We start from the raw sequence: 14,240 nt of genomic DNA, 5'->3' as shown, positions 1-14,240 counted from the left end.
ACTATTAGGAGGAGCAGTGGAGCATCGTGAAGCCTGGATGTTTTCCCTCACAGTGGGACACCATTGATGATAGACACCCTGGCAACACAGCAGAACGTGAGGAGGTGGAAACAGACAGGAAACAGGATTGTGGAGTAGAGCACAGCGTTTGTCTGGGTGAATAGTCACTTCTGAGTTACTGTAAGTATCTTTGCTCTGTTGTATTTAAAGTTTATTTGAAACCATGACTCTTACTGTGATTTCAAGAGTCTTGGTAATATTTTATAATACAAAACACAACTGAGGTTGTTGAGGTTCATCAGTTCTCCTTGGGCGATTTTAGAAATGGACACATTGGACACAAACACGATTGATTGTAATTTTTGGGAACTAAAGGTAGAGTTTTCATTTTTTAATCACTTTTTTTTCATATACTGTATGTTAAAACTGTGTATAGGCCTATGACCTGCCAGTAGAATATTATTAAAATTATCTTTTGAAAAATCATCCCTCTTTGGTCCCATTTTATGCCTCTAATTTAATTTAAATTATTACAGTGGTGCCTTGAGATACGAATTTAATTTGTTCTGTGTCCATGCGCTTAACTCAAACCACTCTTATCACCCCATTGAAATGAATGAAAATGGCATTAATCCGTTCCAGCCTCCCCGTCCCAGAAATTTGTATTTATTTTTTTTTAATAAGGAATATAGCACTCTATAATAATATACTTTATAAGAACACAGAATACTAAAATAATCCTATTTTATTTTTTTTGTCGAGGATGAAGAATATACTGTATGCCTGTGCACAATGTTACATTATCCGTCCATAAGCGTTCAAATGTCCATTTCTTAAAGGGTTCTAATACCGCGACTGTCAATGCTAACTGTTAGCATGTCAATGCCGTTTTCCATTCATTTTGTTGTGCGTGTGTTAAGAAAAAAACAACAAAAAGAGGGAAGAAGTTGAAAAAATCCAAGTGATGCTCAGAGTCCAATAAATGATGTGAGCTAGGATTTGTTACTATAATTTAGGAAGGTAAATTATGACATGAGTTTGGCACTTAATATAAATGATGGCATCTTAAAGTCAAATGGAAAGATGTACTCAACTTAAGTCAGCAATAGCAGTCTGGAGGCAAGATAAATCTCAGTACGGGTCACAGTTACTGTACCATTTATCAGCTGAAGGTGTGATATTAGATCCTAACGAGATGTAAAATGAAAACTGTGTGATGGACTTTGTGGGATACTGAAGTACTGGGATAAACATATTTTATCCTCGATGTTATAAATCCGACCATCCCCTAAACAATCTGGGCTTGACCATTAATCCACCAGTAAGTCAGAACAATAATTTAAAATGTCTACAGGTAAATAATTGGAGAATGAGGAGAGTGCTACTTTTAGTGAATTTTTGTTAATTATTGTCGTTTTAAAAAAAAATTTAAATGTTAAAAAAATGTATTCATTATTATCATGATTTACGAGTAAAATATGTTTATTTAATTATATTTAAGCACATTTCTTTGTGCACCACATTGTGGGACGTAGGCGTGAGATTTCTCCGGGTACTCCGGCTTCAAAAACATGCATTTTAGGGTAACTGAAGACTCTAAATTGTCCATAGGTGTGAATGTGAGTGTGAATGTGTTCTGCGATTGGCTGGCGACCAGTCTAGGCTGGTCGCGGCCTCTCGATCCAAAGTAAGCTGGGCTAGGTTCCAGCTCCCCTGTGATAAAAATGAGGAAAAGCGCTATAGAAAACGGATGGCTAAATAATCCTTTGTTGATTGGTTGGGAGAAATCACAAGGTTCTACTCCCTATAGAAGTAAGTCTGGAATTATCAAATATCTTTGCTTACCGTTTGCAGTAAAAGCTACCCGTGTTCTTCCTTAAAATGTATTTTGTTTGGTTTGGATTCTGGTGCTCAGTGAACTATTCATCATGGAATTTATTGTGAGTTCAACAAAGGTTAATTCAGTTCAAATATATAATTTAGTTTGTAGTGGAGTTGACAGTTTTATTACTTGGGATGTTGTGGAGTCTGTAGAGTGTCTGAAAGTAACAGTTAATGAATAGATGTACCAGGCTGATTATATTGACTTGTGTGTCTGCATTTAATTTAATGACTTTATTAAATTGTTGCAATGCTTCAAATTGGTCTGCTGCATACATCTGTAGTTATGGCAACAGTATCTCTATTATTGATGCCTTTAAATATAACTTTTCTTATAGTCACACAAATGCGCACACAAGGAAAAAGAGGATTAATTTCTTAAAATGAGGTCACTGCTTCCACATTCCTTCTATAAAATCACCATTTAATTTCCTGGCACTTAAAAAAAATGTGCTAATGCTAAAACTAGACTTTGTGAGATGTCTTAGTCACTGTCACAGTGTTCACGGCTACATCCTCTTAAGGATTCCCAACCACTGTTTTGTGGTATGTTAGTGTGGCATGACAGACGTTACAGATGTTATTAAACTAATTTCACTTAATTCATCTGAAAATTATTGTATGTATATGTATTTACTAAAAATAATGTATCGTTCATCTATCTATGCCTTTAGCAACAGGCAGAACAATTAAATGCTCTTCCACTATGGCAGAAGATACAAGCAACCTATGTATCCACCTGTTGCTATTCATACATCATGGAACAGTAACACAGCATTTCTTGAAAAAGACCATACCAACACTCAAACATAGTGGTGGTAGTGTGGTAGTCTGGAGTTGTTTTTCTTCTTCAGGACCTGGACGACTTGCTATGATAGATGGAACCATGAATTCTGCACTTTACCAGAAAGTCGTGAAGGAGAATATTTGGCCATCAGTTTGTAACCTCAAGCTGAAGCGCACTTGGATTCGGCAGCAGGACAATGATCCAAAACATACCAGCAAGTCAACTTCTGAATGACTTTAAAAAAAAAAAAAAATTAAAAAAAAGACTATATATATATATATATATATATATATATATATATATATATATAGTCAAAGCCTGCACTTGAATCCGATTTAAAATGCTGTGGCATGACTTTAAAAAGGCTGTTCATGCTCAAAAACCCTCAGGTGTTGCTGCATTAAAACAATTCTGCAAGGAGGAGCGAGCCATAGTATCTACACAGACATAAAAACTCATTGCCAGTTATAGAAAACGCTTGATTTCAGTTGTTGCCGCTAAAGGTGGGCCAACCAGTTATTAGGTGTAGGGGCCCATTATTTTTTTCACACAGGGCCAGAACCCAAACTTGCTAGAATATTGTTCAAACAATCATGTAATCAACCCGTAGTTCTAGTTATCGCAGCATCCACATGGAGCCCGCTATCCTGGTCTCTTATTGAAAATATGTGGTGTATTATGAAGCACTAAATATGACAATGGAGACCCTGGACTGTCGACAAATGCAAAAAAAAAAAAAAATTAAACAAATTGTTTCTCAGTTTGAACATTAACTATCTTGCCCTTGTTATTCAATTGAATATGGGTTGAAAAGGATTTTCAAATCATTGTATTCTATTTTTATTTACATTTTACCACAACCTCCCAGCTTCATTGGAATTAGGGGTTTTGTAATGAGAGAGAGGGAGAGAAACAGCTGAATATAAAAGTTTGAGTGGTTGTTTTAGTGGTAGGATCAATTGGAAAGTCTACACTGGGCTGCCAGCCAGTGGTCCTCAGGTGAGTAGTGCCAAACCCTCACTTTATCACCAGCTTTGACAGTGTGTGTGTGTGCGCGTGCGTGTGCACTTGGGTCTAAATGACCTCAGTCCATCACAGCCACCAGAGAGAGAGAGGGAGCCTGGTCTGCACCCTTTATCACCGTGTGTGTGTGTGTGCGAGTGTGTGTTTGTGCGCACATTTGTGCACGCGTGTGTGTGTGCGCGCACACTTGGGTCAAAATGACCTCAGTTCATCACAGCAACCGGAGAGAAAGAGGGAGCCTGGTCTGCACCCTTTATCACTGTGTGGGGGGAGGGCGTGTGTGCGCGTGCGTGCGTTTACGTATAAGTGTGTGCATTTGTGTACGTGTACATGTGTTTGTGGACACTGCAGGAGTGATATTGATGTGTCTCGGAGATCAGTGTCAGTGTAATCTGAACAACTGCAAGTGTTCTTATGACCATGACAGATGAAACTCAAGAGGTCACCTTTTTTTTATGTTGCTTTAAAGATCACTTCTAAATCTAGAAAAATAAAAAAGAGGGAAAGTTGGAAAATTGGGCTCATGAGACATCAGCATATCATCAGAAAATCTCAGTATACCTCACAAGGTAGTGCATAAATGCCATCCTTACTAGCTTCCAAGGGAATTTATTGCTTTGTTTGTGACCGCTAGTTACATACTTCTGTGGGCATACTTACATGGTAGTGCTCGGCAAAATACATGCTGTCATCGGTGTGTTAGAGACAACTCATCCCGACACTGCTCTCATCGCTTCTGGTGACTTTATTGAGTCCAATTTACAGACTACTCCAGAAATATTATCACTATATGGACATGCCCAGCAGTGATAAGAATATGCTGGACCAGGTGTGCAGTAACAGACAACAGTCAAAACAATTATAAAAGTGTACAGGACGAGAGTATAAGTAAGGGGATACACAAGCTTTTGCATATTCATGAGTTATTTGTTGCAGTAAGGGGTGTGTGCCTGCGGATACATGCAAGTGAATTGATACCGTTTTACATGTACAAGGACTGAGAGAAGTGTCCTGTAATTGCTGTGGCCGCACCGCGGCGGCTGAGGACCCCACCCTGTCAATCGAGGGGGTGGGGATCAGGCCCAGGGGTCCACCCGAGAGCAGCCCGGCGGACGGGACACATTGTTCAGTCCCGATGGTCCATTTTATTCGCTCTCCGTTATATTGGGGTCAGTTTTATTCGAGGTTCCACTGTATTTCCTAAGGAGGCTAAGAATGTTGGTATGTTGCCCAAGATTTTCTGCAACTTCTACAGTTGCATTGTGGAGCCCACCCTGACCAGTTGCATCACCGTGAAGAACGGCAGCACTGCTGCTATGGACCGCAGACTCCTGTAAAGAGAAAACTGCTGAGAAGAGCTCCAAGACACCACTGTCCTCTGTGCAGAGCATCCACCACCACAGAGCCCACAGCAGGGCTGCCTCCATCATCAAAGACCCCACCCAGCCCCAGCATGGACTGTTCACACTTCTACCCTCAGGCTGCATGTAAAGAATGTTCAATATGACGGCACCTGCTAAAATCCACCACCAGCTCCTTGTTTTTTGCAATGTTGGAGGTGTTTTTTTCTGGCACCATTCCACAAATGGTGCTGTATTTCCATTAAATACCAATTAATTGCATTCACTTTTAGGTAAAATATTTGAGTAGCCCACCATCACATGCCTCGGAGCTTCTGGGGTAGCTTTAGCATTTCAAATGGAGTCATACACTAAACAAGCAAAGCATTGCAGTATTGGGATCTCATCAACTTTAATAGCAGAGCGACTCGTTTGATGCCTTTCCAAGAGTTTGTATATTAGAATTTTCTTCTGTCCTCTCCCCAATAGTTTATCTATGAGGCTAAGCAACGATCATGTAAATAAGTGAGCTTTTAGTAGGTGGCTAATTTTCCTCATCTGCCTTCTTATGAAGACAAATAAGAAGCAGACGTCAGATGAATGAAGAGGAAGTGAAATGAACTCTGTGATTAAAGTGAAATGTAATCCAGACTTTTTGGCTGGGGGGTTGTACTAGCTATCATCCTGGGACACAGTGTACACCAAAGACCAGTTCATTTTGGATAGAATATGTATGCATGTGGCAGCAGGGTGGATGACTGGTTAGCACATCAGCCTCACAGTTCTGAGGACCCAGGTTCATATGCGGTGTGTTCTACCCGTGCCTGCGTGGGTTTTCTCCGGGTACTCCGGTTTCCTCCCACATCCCAAAAACATGCATGGTAGGTTAATTGAAGACTATAAATTGCCCCGAGGTGTGAATGCGAGTGAAAATGGTTGTTTGTTTCTATGTGCCCTGCGATTGGCTGGCGACCAGTTCAGCGTGTACCCCGCCTCTCGCTCGAAGATAGCTGGGATATGCGCCAGCACACCCACGACCCTAGTGAGGATAAGCGGTACGGAAAATGGATGGATGGATATATGTATGTAATAAATATGTATGCCCACAATATTTCCTATATGTGCCTGTCTTTTATACAAGTTAGTGTAATTTGAGGTGTGGGACATATTGCTTGGCGATAATTAAGTTCACTTATTGGTGATTTTAACTTATAATGAAAGTGGTGGTTATTGCGTGGTGTACAGTATAATACAGTAAGTGCAAACATTGGTTTGCACATTCCACACATGAATGGACTTAGCTTTGTAATATTGCCTCATCTGTTGAAAGGATACGTGTCACTGTTCTTAAAGTCCATATTAAAAACAGCTTCATTTATATGTATGAGTTTTGTGGCAAATGATTTAGTCTGAGTCTGAATGCACAATGCAGGTCAGGCTGCTTTATAATTACCATAAATCAAATTTACATCTGTCATGTAAGCTACTCCTCATCTTGGTGTTTGTGCCTGGTTAATTTTAACATTCCCAGAAAATGAGATTTAATGCTGTGCAAATGTATGAATGCATGCATGCTGGTACCTCACATGCTTGTTTTACACCAGTATGGCAAAAAGAAAATCAATATAAAGCACAGAACAGACAACTGAAATGGGGGAAAAAAATGTAGGCCTGCAAGGGTTTGTTTGCTTGTGGTGGCACCGAGGAATACTTTGGTTTTGCCACCCAGAAGAACGTGTTTTCGTCATGATGACTTGTCCTAGTATAACAATCTCAATATTTAGGATTGTCTGATTCAACCTTTACATTACAATGTCTGCGATTTTTGTAAAAGGTTTTAGAAACATTTTAGAATATCTAAATTCTAGTCCAAGCCTATACTATAAGGCCAGAGTCTGTGGGAGAGCTGTTTCTAATATTTTGCCTACCTGATTAAGCAACATGAGAAGGACAATACATTAAACACATCTCTCAGTATGATACATTGCAGATTTACAACACTGTAAACACAATAATAAACATTAAGTGCAGCAGGGTCCTATGAGTTTTGTTCTCAAACTCATTATTGTGCTCTATCTGAGATACAGTATCTAACAATAGCTCACAAGGGTCCTGTTTGATCAACAATTACAGTTAAACCCACAAATATCATTTTACACTAACCAAGATGGTAAAAAAAGAGAGGGAGGATGACATAAAGTGAAGCATGCTATAGCAAGCATTTACTTACACAATCTTTGGCATACAATCCCGCTTTCTCCGGTCCATTGAGCATCTCAGTTAAGCTCTCGCTTCTCCTGCCAATCTGCACATTCATTACCAAGATGGCACATGATGGAGAACGTCGCTTCAAGGGACATTTGAGTCGAGCCGCTTTTCCAACTGAATAATGTACGTTCACATCAAAAGGTTTTCAGACATCCTGCAAATTACTAAGTAATCATTAATATGCAAAAAAGAGAGTTTAGTGAAAGCTGGTTGTTTATTGGCACTAAGTTACAGATATTCACATAGTCATTGCTTTGGTAAGTTTTTAATTAGTTCATTTTTTTCTTCAGTGTTCCAAAGCACATCGCATTATATACACTAGAAGAAAATCTATTTGTGCGTGCCCATGTCTATTAGAAACAGACTCTGTGTCACTTTTCTCTTGGCTGGACTCCTGGGGCCTGCGCCCTCCCCACGCCCGGTTGTCAGGCTGCGGAGGAGTGGGGGTCCCCCTCCCCCTCCCCCCCCATTCCGTGCACTTCTTGGTTCTGTTTCTTTTGGGGGGCTGGGTCGGGGAGGATTGCGTGGTTTGGATGGGGGTGTCCGGGTTGTGGGCGTCCGCGGCTTGGACTGTGGTGGGCATTTGGCTCGGGGTTCTTTATGGCCAGTATCGGTGTCAGAGTGGTGTGTGTGTGTGTGGGGGTGGCCCGGTTGACTTGGTACTCATTCGTTGGTGTTTCGGCTAGGGGTTGGATGTGGTGTTGTTGAGGTGGTTATTTGGGGCTGTTTCATCGCGTCGGGTGGTTTGTATTGGGTTTTGGCTTGGCTTCCTGTTTTGGACTCGTGGCCTTTTGTTTTTTTGGGGGGGGGGGGGGGGCTCGGCATTTTGGCATGGGGGCTGGCTTCACACAGGTGCCGGTGATTTTTTAAATGTATTTTATTATTATTATTTTATTTTCTCCTTTCCCGATTTTGGGGCGCGGGGTTGGAATTTGGGGTGCTGTGGGACGTTGTTTGTGTGGGCTTTGTCCCGGTTCATTGTAGTGTTGGGTTGCTGCGGTGGGGTTTTGGCTCTGTGTTGAGTTTTTATCTTTCTGTCATCGGCGCTTGTGTTGGTTTGGAGACTGGAGTGGGCGTTGGGGTCCGTCGGTGTGACCGGCTGTTTGCCCCGTAGCCTGTCTCGGTGTTGGCATGGACGTGTTCAGTGGTTTTGGCTGCCTGGTTAGCTGGGGGTTGGCTTCGCTGGGGCTCCGTGCGGTGTGGGCTGGGGCTTGGGGAAGGTATGGCGCTGCATGTTGTGGGGGCCTCCTTTGCGCAGTATGGTTTTGTTCTGGGTGTTGTGCTGGGGTGAGTGGTCATTGATTTTGGCAGGGTCGGGGCACGGTTTTGTTTGCCTCAGCCACCGTTGGGCGCGTCTTCTTCCGTGCTCTTCTTCGTTGGTTCTCGCGGGTTCTTCGTTGGTTCTCGTCGCTTCTTCTTGTTCAGGGTGGGAGGGCTGTGGGCGTCGGGGCTGGGGTTTTTGGATTTGGTCGGTTCCGGGGGGCCCGAGGCGTTGGTCCCGCTTGTGGTCGATTCTCGATGATGTGTTTAGCTATGACCCTTATTTATTTATTTATTTTTTGGGTGCTGGCTGGCTCCTGCGCTGGGACTGGTTGGGACGCTTCGATCGGGCTTGGGATCTCCCTGGGTCCTGGGTGGTTGTTGGCGTCCCCTCGGTTGGGTCTCCTGGTGGACGGGCTCGCTGACTCGCACCTACAACTATAGAATTGAATTACTTGTGCTAGGATCACTAATAACAACACAGGTTATACTAACTTATCAACTCACAGGTTCTTACAGGTGTTTAGATATTAAAAGAGAATCGCATCGCGCCACTCGCCAGTAACACCGCCGTGCTCATTTCCCCACATCCTGTCCTGTCCTCCTCTGTCCTCTCTTATCTGGTTCTCTTGGCTAGTTATTGCATGTCTTCACCAGGTGTACCACCCCACGCCTCCCCCCACCCCAATCTACAAATAACTGTTGTAATGTTACATATGTTCAAATATCAAGACTGTCTCACTATAGTTCTGCTGTGGTTTTCACCCTTTTCTGCAGCCCTTTTCTGTCGGGCTGCATTTTCAATAAACATCATAATTATAAAATTTTTTAAAATAAACAGGGGAGTATTTCAAACTCTTCTGTTGCACAGCAAAACTGTTCCAGCACAAAGGCATACAGATCCACCATTCTGCAAGGCCATGCAGCTGAACAGGACAGGTTTTAAAAAAACAAACAAAAACAAAAAAAAACAGACTCTTTACATTGAATGCAATCCATTCCAGGAAATAGGTTTACCTCCAAATTTGTTTAAATTACGGGAAAAAAAAATTCCAGGGACATAAAACAGTTAGATGTACAGGCAATCTTTTATGTAACGTTTTAACACAATTAACTGTCATACAAGTTATTATTTAAAAACACAAACGCACCCTTATCAATGAAGGTTCATATTACTGTTGTGCTGGCAAGGTAACTCCTGTCTCAAAAAGACTTTCTAGTGTAATGTACCGTCCACTCATTAACGTTGAGCCATTACACAAAAAAATCCAAAGGGAAAGTAAAATACACTTGTGGCATTCGTCCTTTGGATGCTCACTGACCTTAAGTACCACGAAATATGCGGACGTTTCATGTGATGTCGTGCTTGATGGCAGTTTTAGGTTTTTGTGCGACTTTAGAGAAGTATTCTCCTCGATGATTCTGGTTGAAATCAAAATTTTGGAGCCTGTATATCGTAGGCCAATAAAAGTAGTACTAAATTATACAACTTCATAAAATCCCACTTCCTGCATATGTCTGATTTTAGAGATTCAAATTTGGTTGGGTAAGTATGAACTGAGACAGTATCAGGTGAAAAGATAGGAGATGCCAATGAGAAAATAAGCAATTGCGAGGTTAGATGAGTAGAGCCGGTATGCTGCGAAGATAAATAGAGAGATAAATTAGAGTTTAGACAAAATGTGCTAAAGATGAAAATTTAAGTCAGAAAAAATTATGCAGAGAGGCACTTAGATTACTTGACAACAGACTACACTGAGCGATAATAATAATAATGGCATCTGGAAGTGTGTAATACTGTATGTCAATTTACACTCCCACAATAATTTTATGACTGTAATTTTACAAATCCATGATATCTTTTGATATGTTCTTTCTTTATACAGGTAGACTGAACAGCCAGCAACCTTAGAAAGTCACACGTCAGCAGCATGCAGTTTGACCTTGCCAATCTCTGAAGCCTGCAGCCCACCAAGACCAAAATTGTAACAAGATTGGACCTTTACAATGACACAACCCTTGACCCGAGACACAGCATACATCCACACTGCGGACGTGGGAAAAATCGCCCTGAAAAACTCTTCAATTCTTTTTCATGGTCATGGAGCCCCTTGCAGAGGCTCATATGGCTCAAGTGTAACTACTCCATAGGCCAATTCAATAGTTTTTTTACATATACAAACCGCACTCACTAGGCTTTTTGAATGATAAATGTCAAATGACAATGACACTTTAATTTTGAAAAATTACACATGCCGTCTCTGCAGGCTGGTTACATGCACATAAGCTAATACTCTCCACACCCTGTCTGTTCCAACTGTGAGTTCTGTAGGGCCAACGGCTTTGTGAGTTTACATTCTACGCAGAAATACTTTCACACCATTGCAGCATATTTCGAAATCCAATGCAAATGAGACCCAATGATTACTGGAGCCTATGGCATTTGATGTGGATTAAAGGCACCTTGATTTATCTCTTTTCACATCACAAACATGCCTTTGGGCAAGATGAAAATCTGCTCAGTCTAAAGGTAAGACGTAGCATGCATGTACAGATGCTCTAATATCCTTACGCAGGTCATACTTAAACATTCAAGATTATAGGTCCTATCTCAGAGGGTATGGCATTAAAATTCATGTATTGTTATTACCATTCTGGTACCGTAGCGAGCTAGTTCACAGTTCTCCTTAAGGCCACGAGGTGATCTTTCAAGTAAATGAATGGCTGGGTACTTTAGCATGTATTGTAAAGCCCTGAATAAAAAAGAAAAAAAAAGAAAAGATTGTTATAAAAGAATGTCTGTGTCTTTTCTGTATGCTAAAAAGACCTTTGACTGAGCCACTTTAGTAGTGAAATATATAATATATATGCATGGCAGACACACACGCACACACTTACATTTCTCCAGTTCGGTGGCTTAACTCGTTTTTATATTTGCAGTCGATGCACACACCATCTCACTTGTGTGTCGGCTTGGAACACATTGTGACACTTTGGCCCCCTGGTCACATCACCATAGTTGATATCTTCAATAATCTCCCTTTTCCATTTAAGCGCTAACTAAAAGCCTGTGTGTGTGTGTGTGTGTGTGTGTGTGTGTGTGTGTGTGTGTGTGTGTGTGCGTGCGTGCGTGCGTGCGTGTGTGTGCGTGCGTGCGATAAGAAGAGTGTGTTGGAACATAAGACAAATTACAAATACAGCATTCACAGATTTTTAGCTTGGATTTAAAATTGTTATGTGAAATGCTGAAGGCCTCAACCTCCTGGCAAGCGAATGTTCTTTTTTTTCCTACTCCCCTCACCGCTTCAAGGTTTTCTAAATTCCCCACTAGCCTTCAAAACTCTTTGGCCTTCACCTTTATCTCATCGTATTCTTCCTCTGTCCCCACCCCCCCAAAAAATCCTTGTCTACCATCAACACCTTTCGGCATAATTAACATCCCTTCATACTGTTTAATTCTCTCTTTTTAAAATTATTATCGGGTTTCTGTCCACGTTCCTGTTTGTCTCTCCTCCTGTCCATACATCCATTGCTCTCTCCCTCTGCCTCACCTCCCATTTTTTCTCTTGGCCCCCATAACTCGCTGTCTGTTCTTCCATGAAATTAAAAACACTCTAAGCTGCTGTTTAATCAGAGGCAGTTTGGGAAAGTGCTGTGGTGACAGAAATTGTCCATCTCAGGTGTGTCTATGTAGTCTACAGTATGCATGTAAGTGTGTGCTAGAGAGTACATGGGCTGTGCCGATGAACGAATGCTGCAGAATGCATGCGCTATCTGGGCTGCTTCTTAAGAGACTGCATTTGTATTTCTTTGTTTTGAGAGATGCTGTATGTTTCTTTAAGTGCAAGTAACAGTATTTGCTGATTTTGCGGCATGTACAGTTGTGTTTTTATCACCTCTGACTAACTAACACTTTCCTTTACAAAACTTTTCATGCACCACCAGTAGCTTTATTCAACCCTTTAAATAATTTTTTAATTTGTATTATTTTGAAATATACATTAACTGACCCTATTGCTACACCACATTATATTGCAACTGCGATTGTACACTCGCTGCCTACTTCTACTTTGGAAGCTCTGCTAAAATTCTGCCTTTTTATGGAATATTTGCAGTTTCCTTTGTAATGTGCTTTACTGTCAACTAAAGGAGTGGAGTGGAACAGTTTAGGAAGATTCAGCCTTGGTGGAGGTCGGTGCGCAACCAGGTGCCATTTTATTTGTTCTATGGGTAGAATTTATTTCGCGTTAGAGCTCATTAATTGGCGTAGGTGCTCCATATACTTAGTGGCCTCGTGTAGGTTGCCAGTACTTGAAACAATGGACTTGTAGTGCTTTCTGGGTCTGTTTCACCTGTCCAGTGTCCTTTTTCCATCCTTTTCAGCCATTGTAGCTCTTGCTCATTATTTGGAAATGCGGAACGAAGCCTAACAATTCCAGGTTGTCATACAGGCCAGTAAAGGGGGTTATTGGAGCAATGCAGTAGACGATAGGAAGTAGTCGAGAATGAGGGAAATGAACCAGCCGACGCTATCAAGGCACCTTGTGTAATTCTGAAATGATTTACGATGAACAACTTATCGTTCGCGGCCTGCTATGTTGCTGATCTTTATGCAATTTCTTTGTGATTTTAAAGTATACGGGCAAGCCCAAATTTAGAATTGCACACTTTCAGTGTAGTACCACATTGTGCTGCAACATGCCAGGCAGCATTGAATTGCAGCAAGGAGAAGAGGTAGAGAAGGTCCCCAATAGCCATCTAATAATGGTTGATGTTCACACAGAGCGGAGAGAATATTTTCTTTTGTGTAGTAGTATGCTCCGTTTGCATTCATTGCTGCTGTGTGTGTTGAAGTGAAAGGAAATGTGTTACAATTTATCTAGTATGCTAACGGTAAACAAAATTATATGGTTCTGTTGAACATTTGGGTGTTTGTTATACGTATCAATTTTACTTTAAACTTGGGAGTGACAAACACCTTGAAGCAAGCAACCTTTGCCTCTCATTTGGAGAACTGAGTGAGTCTTCTTTTTGTTTCATTGAAGTACTGTTATAAGATAGTCTCCCATTTCTTGACAGTGAGAGAGTAAGAACAAGGGCTGAGGAATACTTTAAAATGTTTTTAAATAATTCTAAGAGTTTTATTAAATAGGTTTAAATGTGTTCAGTGCATGTGGGAGGGGTAAAACTATTTAAGACAAAAGATTTTATATAGTCTATATTGCAGATTTTTACCTATCGCGGGTGGTTCTGGATCTACTAAATGTATTAAGTTTCTAGTATAAGTGCAATTTACCAATGAAGACTATAAAGAAAGCTTGGAAGAGCTTATAAACAATATGTATTAGGCACCAAAACACAGCTGTGAAATATTTTGACTCAGCATACATAACATACATAACAGCTAGCGCTGGTTTACTTAGAATAGAAAATAAGCTAACTACAAATAATTGTTTATTACTTGCTCATTCAAACTAAGGATAAGAATAATATAGAAAAAATCGAATTGGTATGTAGAATGTGGACTTCAGAGGTATGGTGAATGGATTTGTGAGGCTATTATGCAGGTTAGATGGTTGTCTTAACAGGACTATGTTCACTCTTGGTCTACACTTGATACATACCGGCGATATCTCCACATCTGACTGTTGACACAAAAGCAAATAAGCTCATATGCTGAT

The 14,240-nt window shown here is 41.0% G+C and overlaps 1 protein-coding gene across 6 annotated transcripts in view; it reads left to right on the top strand.

Moving 5' to 3' along the window:
* LOC133482118 (WD repeat-containing protein 49-like) overlaps nt 1-11,307 on the top strand; it is a 39,747-nt gene extending 28,440 nt beyond the window's left edge. For 3 of the 6 annotated variants that reach the window (XM_061781799.1, XM_061781802.1, XM_061781801.1), the window contains one exon: nt 9-2,083. In XM_061781799.1, coding sequence (XP_061637783.1) covers nt 9-164 — 156 coding nt within the window. In that variant the 3' untranslated portion in view covers nt 165-2,083. Of the gene's footprint in view, nt 1-8; nt 2,086-10,445 lie in introns of those variants that run through there. The other 3 variants (XM_061781800.1, XM_061781803.1, XM_061781798.1) reach the window with 3 other exon arrangements.
* Nucleotides 11,308-14,240: the final 2,933 nt, after the last annotated feature.

The sequence above is a fragment of the Phyllopteryx taeniolatus genome, chromosome 8, assembly GCF_024500385.1.
Source record: "Phyllopteryx taeniolatus isolate TA_2022b chromosome 8, UOR_Ptae_1.2, whole genome shotgun sequence".
Taxonomy (NCBI): Eukaryota; Metazoa; Chordata; class Actinopteri; order Syngnathiformes; family Syngnathidae; genus Phyllopteryx; species Phyllopteryx taeniolatus.
Note: the sequence above shows the minus strand (reverse complement) of the source record. Positions and strands in the feature narration are given on the sequence as shown.